This window comes from Acanthopagrus latus, chromosome 7, assembly GCF_904848185.1.
Source record: "Acanthopagrus latus isolate v.2019 chromosome 7, fAcaLat1.1, whole genome shotgun sequence".
Taxonomy (NCBI): domain Eukaryota; kingdom Metazoa; phylum Chordata; class Actinopteri; order Spariformes; family Sparidae; genus Acanthopagrus; species Acanthopagrus latus.
The window spans coordinates 29,515,775-29,524,593 of record NC_051045.1 but is presented as its reverse complement, the minus strand read 5'-3'; the positions used below and the strand labels follow the sequence as shown (position 1 = coordinate 29,524,593).

Here is an 8,819-nt window from a genome sequence, read left to right as displayed (position 1 = left end):
CAACCACTTAGAATTTAATTTTGGAGCTAGGCTCACAAACTGTGTTTCACAATTTCTGTGTTCAGGATTTAATGGGCAGGTCAGAAATCGTAACACGGCCATGATTTGCATAAACCCCGCCCTGCTGCGGGAGCCGTATAAATACATTCAGGGCATTAGCTTCGGAGGTTTTTCCGCTTGCTCTCGAGTCTTGGATAGCATCTCTTAAGATAGTTTGCAGCTCGCTAACCAGTCAGCTAAACAGTCATGTCTCCTCCACGTCCACGTCACCCCTGCATCTTTCCTGGATGCCACAGTGTACAGGGCAACGGGGCCACTAGCTTATTTAAGTTTCCCAAGGACGACAATGGAAACGATGAATCGACGCTGCCTATTGGAGTTGACGTATCAGCACAGCCGCCATCTTGGATGGGTCTCCAGTGCGACCCCCCCTGCATTTATTTCTACTGAGGAAGGTGTATCCCCGACTACAATAATCATAACCTCCCAAATTTTTACCGGATTTTCACACGGTTACAAACGGCAGAGATTTAGTTATGACACAGGCCGCTGTCACAAAGATTATTTAAGAAAAAAAAAAATCTTACTTGTGAAAGGTAATCCCCCGCGATCTGGTAACAATACTGCGCCAGTTATTGCAATGTTGATTCCGATTGACTCTGGTGCTAGCCTACAGTGAGAAGACCCAACCAAGATGGCGGCGTCGCGGGATTACGTTCCAGCATGTCATGAGGCATCTACGTATATTATGTCTATGGTTTTACACGCGAGCGAGTGTCCTCGTGCTGAAAACGTGACTTCTCGCACACATGACGTCACTCCCCGAGACGAAGAAGAAAGCAAAAATAAATATTTTTACTAAGGAAAATTACAAAAATAATAGTAACACACAGTGATTTGAATAAGTAACTTTAATCTGATTAGTGTTTTGGAAATATTACCGCGTTAGATTACTCCTCACTGAAAATAGTGGTCAGATTAGAGTAAGGCGTTACCGGTGTCACTGATTGTGTAAGTGCAACATGGAGCTTGAGAACGTCCGTTGTAACAGCCCACGTACTAAAAAAAATGTCGGGTTTAAATCAGGCACAGGCTCATAATTACAGTTAATGTGTCGGGCCGGGCGGCTCGGACACAACGTGCACGGGCTGGGCTGGGCTGGGCTGGGCTCAGGTCGTGTCAGGCTTGATTTTTTTTGGACCAGATCTAAGCTCTAAGTTTAAGTGTGTGCTTGTGTGTGTTATAAATATTGTACATTTTGGCAATTAAATGCATTTTGCTGAAGGTGCAAATCCTGAAAGTGCATCCCGTCATGCCAATGTAATGTTAGGAAATGTTATTGCATGTAATCATGACATGATTTGGCCTCATTCCCTGAGCGAGTCCATCTGACAGCACAATGATAATCCACAGATAATATTTTATGTGCACTAATATAGCTATGACAAGGAATTGTATGTAGACTGGGGTGTTAAGTTTGTGTGTAATGTAAAACATGGACTGTGAGGAGCGAGGCTGAGCACTATCAGTGTCTGACTCAGAGTCAGTTTCTAGCTCTGGATGGCTCAAGCAGGTCAGGCTGGGTCCATCCGATGACGCTGCTAGCTGACATTGTTACTGTAGGTTATGTCCCTGTACAGTACACTGAGGCTCCTCTCCGCTGCATGGTTCCAGTGCCTCTATCTGACACACCCCCAGTGTTTCGCAGCAGAGAGAAGTGCTTGTTTTTCCATGATTTTGAGACCTAATTTTACATACTTGGCAATTTTTTTAATCTTCCAAATTTGGCTCAGTGGTCAATGACACGTTTCTGTGGTGTGATAAACTCAACACACAAATTTATTTCTGCTTTACACGGACTTTAAGTTTAACCCTGTACTGTTACACTCTGTAGAAGAATGCCCTCCAGTGGACAAAGACAACATCAGAATCAGAGACACCAACGGAGCAGGCAGGCAATACTACCACCCCAGCATCCAGCAGCACCCCTGCAGGCCCTGCTGTTGCCTCAGTCGGCCCCACTGAGGCCACTGAGCAGGAGAGCTGTGATTCTACCGAAACCACTGCTGCTGCCAGCGGAGACAATGACGGTAACACCACACACCAATGATGAGGCTTACCATGCTAGTCAGTGTTTCCAGTTTGACACAGTGGTCAGCTATACATTGAATACATGAGTGTTTTTTTTTCGCTATCAAATCTTGGACTATGGAAGCTACAAGTTCACCGGAGGCAGCAGGGTTAGCAGCAGGGTCATTGGAGTCAAATTGCACTGTATAAATTGAAAGTTGACCCACAAGGTGATGGTGGGCTATAAGAAAACTTGATAACATTAATGAGGGAAAGAAAGTTTATTAAATATTTTTTATAACAATGAGAAGTTGGAGGTACTGCAGCCTGCAGCTTCTTATTTTACAGCTCCCACAGACTGAAATATACTACCAAAATGTATTCGCTGATAACAAACCGTGAACAATACATTTTTCTGTGACTAGCTTACTTCAAAACAAACGTCATCTCCTGTTTCGCCAGTGTAATCGTTTTAGTGCAGAGGGGCAGCAGTAGGAAATGTTTTGCATCAGCAGTATGTGCACACAGTTCTCTACATATAGTGAGCGTCTTTTGTAAAAAGCCTGGTATACCAGTCATTACCGATGTTGTCATGAGTCATTAGGGAAGTCAGTGGGAAAATTCACTCATTGTGGCAAACCTGACAGTGATGTTTCTGATGCATTAAAATTTGAAAGGATGCAGTTAACTCACTATTCATGGTTCCAGGGGCCACACCATATTTTATCCCTGATAATGCTACATTGTGAACATCAAATCTGTTATTGAAATAATTATAAAAAGAAACTTGCTCTCAAGATGGTTTTGTATGCACTGTATTGAACATCTCCAGCACTGAAATGCCAGTGTGACTATTTTTGCAATGAATGTCTTGGCCATTTTAATCTCTTTAATCTCTTTAATTTCTTGTATTTGCTTGCAGGTAGTTTAAATGACTTAGCTAATGTTCAGAAGCATCACAACCGTATAATTTTGTACATGTGCAATCATTCTGAAGATTCCTTGTCAAGAATAGCCTTTCATAATTGAATCCTTCCCAAGGTAGTATAGATGACGACTTGTACTGCAGCAGAGGTTCTCTGGTACCCCTTTCATTCTGCCCAAAAAGCCCACTAATACCCACTGACATCAGGCTTTTGTACGCAGTGCGTATGTGTGCAACCAGGATTTACTCCTTGATCTGGCAGTAGTCACGGGTATTGATCAACTCCAGCTTGGCTCGGCTCTGGTCTAAATTTAACTTGGAGGTGAACACACACTTTTAAGGTGTTAGGCTATGACGTGTGCTGAAGTTAAGGCTGTTGCCTTGTTAACACTTTTCCATCTGTCTGTGTCAAGTAGCGCTTGAACGTTGTTCCGATGATGCTTGGCTTGGGCAATATCCAAAATTTTACATCATGATATTATCCTAAGTCAATATGTAGCCCCTTTAGAATCACTTGGCCTGCCATTTTCTCCTGCTTACAACTCGAAATATTGCTTAACTGGCAAGCTGGTGTTCTCCTTAGAAACTAAGTCATGCCGCTACATCAGGCAAATTAACCTGTAGGAACCTCTGCCTGCCTGGTCTCCTCAAACATTGAAGCAATGTTTCTCAAATCATTGCCTCTGATGGTAGACTTCAGTATCATAGATAAGGAAATATAAGCATTATGATATACCCTTAAAACAATATGTAGCCGCTACCCTTCTCTGCTAAGATGTCGTTGGGACAGAAGGAAGAGCAGCAGTGTCATTTCATACAGTGTAATACTCCCACATGGCAGACACTTTGTTTCACATTTTTTTCAAGTCTTGGAAAAAGTAATGGCTGGTGTCTGTTGGAAGGCGGGATGGACAGCAAAACTGATGTAACACAAGAGATAAAGATCGTTTACTGGCATCATGAATGCAATCTTATTTGCCAAAAAGAAAACCTATGAGGTGAATATGGGCCAATCCCGACGCTGAATGGGTACACCCCTGGTAAATGTGTTTTGCTGCTAAAACATCAAGAGCTATGTTGGCCACTGCACAGACCTCTTGTGAATGGTTTCTTGATATAACTGCCATTTATAAATGTGTGTGTGAGACAGAGTGGAGTTGTAAATGTATTTTTCATTGACCTGAAGCCTCGGTGGATGAGAGCTCGTCCAGTGCCTCCTGCTCCACAGAGCTGCAGGCTCCCAGCAGCCAGCCTCAGACCCGTCTCAGCAGGGCAGCAGGACAGCAGGGACGTACAGATACACAGCAGACCCAACACACTCAACACGCCCAGACCAGACTGAGCCGCTCAAGACAGGTCAGCATCCAGCATGAAGCCGTTGGCTGGTCTGTGTTTACTATAGAAATTATAATATGGTTAAATCCTGTAGAGTGGAAGGAAAACAGTACAGCTTAACACATAACTTTACAACTTGTTTGTACTGTTTCCACCTGTCTGTCCCACAATTTATATTGTTACAGTCGGGGAGACAGAGGAAGAAAGCAGTCATGATGCCTCGTGTTGTCCTCACCCCTCTTAAAGTGAATGGAGAGCATGTCCCCTCAGGTAAGAAACACTAGTAAAGAATGACAGAATTCAGACTGTTTTGGCCTGACAGTTCAGATCTCAACAGTATCCCAAAGATGAATAGGGAGAAAGCATACTGGTAGACAATATAATGGGTTTTGTTGAATCTATTTGCTATCCATCAGAAGGTAGGATATCCTGTGAAGTGTACCCCTGTCCCAGATGGGCCAGGACCATTTCACTGGGTGAATTTTGGGTGAACCTGCAGTGAGTACCAGGCCGAGTGGATTAGTTAAACATGGTTTTTGCTCAAGCAGGTCCCATGAAACGGAGTCGAGGAGGGGTGGATGTTGACTTTGAAACACCAGGCTCCATCTTGGTCAACACAAACATCAGAGCCCTCATCAATGTGCGGACCTTCTCTGCCTTCCCCACACACTCACAGCAGCAGCTGCTGCAACTGCTGCCAGAGGTGGACCGACAGGTATGTGGAATTTCTTCCCTCAGCTTTAATGTCTATGAAACCAGTATTTTTTTATTTTACTCAAATGTAGCTAAATAATGTCATGTGATCTGCTGCTTCAATACTACACTGCAGAAGAGGATTCAGGTATTCAGTGGCAGTGCCACTGACTATCCATGTAACATTTTTCAACAACAATGTTGCACATTGACCATCTACCAACCACCCATACTAGTTAAACTCATCTCAGTCACACTCACTGAGAAATAAAGGATGCATCTTATAATTTTAAGGGTCACTTTGATGCGTGTGAGGCATAGGCCTGTTTTACACATATTTGTACAATTTGTCCTCTCTTCTTGAAGATTGGACCTGATGGTATGACCAGACTGAGCAGTTCAGCTCTCAACAATGAGTTCTTCACACATGCCTCCCAGAGCTGGAAAGAAAGGTTGGCTGAAGGTAAGTGATTTGGTCAGTCGTGCACAAGCTGCCACACATTACTTAGACTTCTTAAAAAATACATTAGAAAACATCTGAGTGGGATATATTCTGTCTATATTTGTATAGCACCAGTGATTAATTTACTTACAGAGTCCAAACATTTCCCCCATGAGTAAGCATTTGGCAACTTTGTTGAGAAAAAACTGCCTTTTAACAGGCAGAAACTTGGGAGCAGAACCAGACTCAGTGGTGGGGAGTCATCTGCCTCTACCAGTTCTGCTGGGGGGGGTACAGCTATAGCAGTAATAACAGCTTTACTAATTGAGACTAAATTACATATGAATATTAATAATACTAAAAGTACAATAGTGATGATAATGATGATGATGATGATAATGATAGTAGGACTGAAGCAGGACCACAGCAGCAGGATCACCATCCATGGGAAACTGCGAGATGAAAGGGCACAGAGACTCCGGGGAAGAAGCCAAGTCAGTAACATGTATTAATAAGACATGAATGTGTACAGATAGAAAGAAAGAAAGAGAGAGGAGCTCAGTGCATCATTAGAAATCCCCCGGCAGTCCATACCTATGACAGCAAAGCTAAGAGCCTTTGCTGGCTGTAACTATAAGCTTTATCGAAAAGAAAGGTTTTGAGCCTGCCCCTAAACGAAGAGAGGGTGTCTGCCTCCACCTACACTGGAAGATGGTTCAAAAGGAGAGGAGCTTGATGGCTAAAGCCTCTGCCTCCTGTTCTGCTTTTGAAAACTCTAGAAACCACTAGTTACACTGTATCCTGGGAGTGCAGCATTCAGTGGGCTAATTGGGTCTTTAAGATATGCCACTGCCTGGTCATTAGGGGTTTTGTATGTGAGGAGGAGGATTTTAAATTCAGTTCTGAATTTTACAGGAAGCCAGTGTAGAGAGGCTAATATGGGAGAAATATGTTCTGTAATATGAGTTCTTGTCAGTACATATGCAGCAGAATTCTAGATCAGTGTGTTTATAGACTCATTGAGGCAGCCTGTTAAAAAAAGAACTGCAGTAATCCAGACTTGAGGTAACAAAAGCATGTACTTATTTCTCTGGATCTTTTTGTGACAGGACGTTCCTAATTTTTGTAATGTTCCATAGGTGGAAAAAGGCAGTCTTTGAAATGTGTTTTATGTGGGAGTTAAAGAACAAGTCCTGAACATAACTAACTCCCAGATTCCTACCTGTTACTGGGGGCCAGAGTAATACCATCTGGAGTAACTATATCATTAGATAATTCTGTAATTCTGTCTCATCCAGTTTTTGTAGTGGGATGTGATCGTCAATAGTGTCAAAAGCTGCACCAAGATCTCAAAAGACTAGCAGAGACAAGACCCTTGTCAGATGTGATTAAAATAACATTTACAACTTCAACTCATGCTGTTTCTGTGCTATGCTGTACTCTAAAGCCTGATTGGAAATCCTCCTACAAACTACAAATGCACAAAGTCACACAGCTGATTAGCAACTGTTTATTCAAGGATCTTAGAGGGGCACTAAAGGCACATATCCTGTTAAGGGGGACAGGTTGATCGTGTCGGGTAAAGAAGTTAAGGTAAAACTTCTCAAGGCAGTTTAGTTGGGATTGGATCTAAAGGACATGTTGTTTTAAGATGAAGCCATTATTTGAGTTAGCTGGTGAAGGTCAATGGTAGAAAAGAATTCTAGATAAATAACCTGGTTTTACAATCATTTCTGTGTTAGAGGCTAAATTGGTATCATGTGAGGTCAGAAGTTTATGACTTTTATCTCTAATAAGTGGAATTTTGTCATCAAATAAGTCCATCAAGTCATAACTGCTGAGTGTTATAGGAATACAAGGATCAATAGAGGTCTGACTCTCCATCAACCTGGCTACAGTGCTGACAAGAAACTTGGGATTGTTCTTATTTTCTTCTTTCAGTGCTGAATAATCAGCTGCGCTGGCATTATGGAGAGCTTTCTTACAAGTTTGAAAGCTTTCTAGCCAGACAAACTGAGCTTCTTCCAGATTGGAGGAACAGAGTTTCCTCTCAAATTTTCATGACGTGTGCTTTGATATCTGAGTTTGGGGTTTGTACCATGGAACTAATGTCTTATGCTTGATTGTTTCCTCTTTTAAAGGGGCTGTAGAGTCAAGTGTCATTCACAGAGAACCTGCAACATTCAGCACTATCGGACAGACATCTAGAATAGAAAAGTTTGTGGCATGTAGTTTAGTAAAAGGAATTTATATTATTGAATAATGGTCTGATAAAAGAGGATTCTATGGGGAAACTATTAAACGTTCTATTTCAATGCCATATGATAGAACAAGGTCAAGGGTGTGATTTAAACAGTGAGTTGCTTCAGGTACACAGTGACTAAGCTAATCAAATCTAATTATGAGGAAAATCCAGTTCCAAGTCTATGATTATTAATGTCCACCTGAATATTAAAACCACCCATAATAATTACTTAATCTGTTTTCAGGACTAAACTTGGAAAAAAAATCTGAGAATTCAGAATAAGGACCAGGAGTGCAGTACACTAAAACAAACAGGATTGGCTGTGTTGTTTTCCACATTGAGTGAGAAAAACTAAGAATAAGGTTTTTGAATGAGTTATATAATCCAGTTTAGGTTTGTATAGTCAAATATGGCTGCAACTCCACCTCCTTGGCTGACATCTTGAGTAATGTGTTTATTAATATGGCTAAGAGGAGAGGATTCATTAAGGCTAACATTTTCTTTGTTGTGATTCTTCATCATAGTAGACACAATATCATGATCTGATATTAAATAATTTACAAAACAGCTTCCAATGACAGGTTTAATGTTTAAGAGTCCACATTTAATGTTCAAAAAAAAAAAAAAACAATTCTAGTGTTAACTTTTATGAAGTCTTTGTGTTCAAATTGATGTGAGTGGTGGGGGACAGACACAGTCTTGATTTGGGTTTAAGAAAGGCACTTGTGATGGCAAAAGCAAATGTAAACAAATTATTACGCCATGGAGAAGATAAGGAAATCATAAGATAAGAGATCATGGAGTTCAGTGACCAATATTTAGAACTAGAGCTGCGGCGCTTTTTTTTTTCTTCTTCTTCTTCTTTTTTTTTTTTTTTTTGGATAAATGGAATAGACAATCAAAAGAAATGTAGTTGCTGTTTGTCAAATCAAATGTCACACACTTGCTGGTTCTAGCTTATATGGTTTGCTGTTTATCTTTATTAATGACAGTTAGGGATGTACACCGTGGACCGGACTGTTATCTGTACTTTTTTTTTTTTACTTTTATTTTTTTATGATTTTTGACATGGATGGTTTCTGAACGTCTACCCAACCGTAATGACTATA

General features: G+C 41.3%; 1 protein-coding gene across 2 annotated transcripts in view; it reads left to right on the top strand.

Annotated features, from left to right (window-relative positions):
• Positions 1 to 8,819, top strand: part of asxl1 (ASXL transcriptional regulator 1) — a 32,227-nt gene that overhangs the window by 17,628 nt on the left and 5,780 nt on the right. Inside the window, exons 5-9 of one of the 2 annotated variants that reach the window (XM_037104151.1) lie at positions 1,895 to 2,090; positions 4,182 to 4,351; positions 4,516 to 4,600; positions 4,879 to 5,045; positions 5,390 to 5,486. In XM_037104151.1, the coding sequence (XP_036960046.1) occupies positions 1,895 to 2,090; positions 4,182 to 4,351; positions 4,516 to 4,600; positions 4,879 to 5,045; positions 5,390 to 5,486 (715 nt within the window). Of the gene's footprint in view, positions 1 to 1,894; positions 2,091 to 4,181; positions 4,352 to 4,515; positions 4,601 to 4,875; positions 5,046 to 5,389; positions 5,487 to 8,819 lie in introns of both variants that reach the window. The other variant, XM_037104150.1, reaches the window with a different exon arrangement.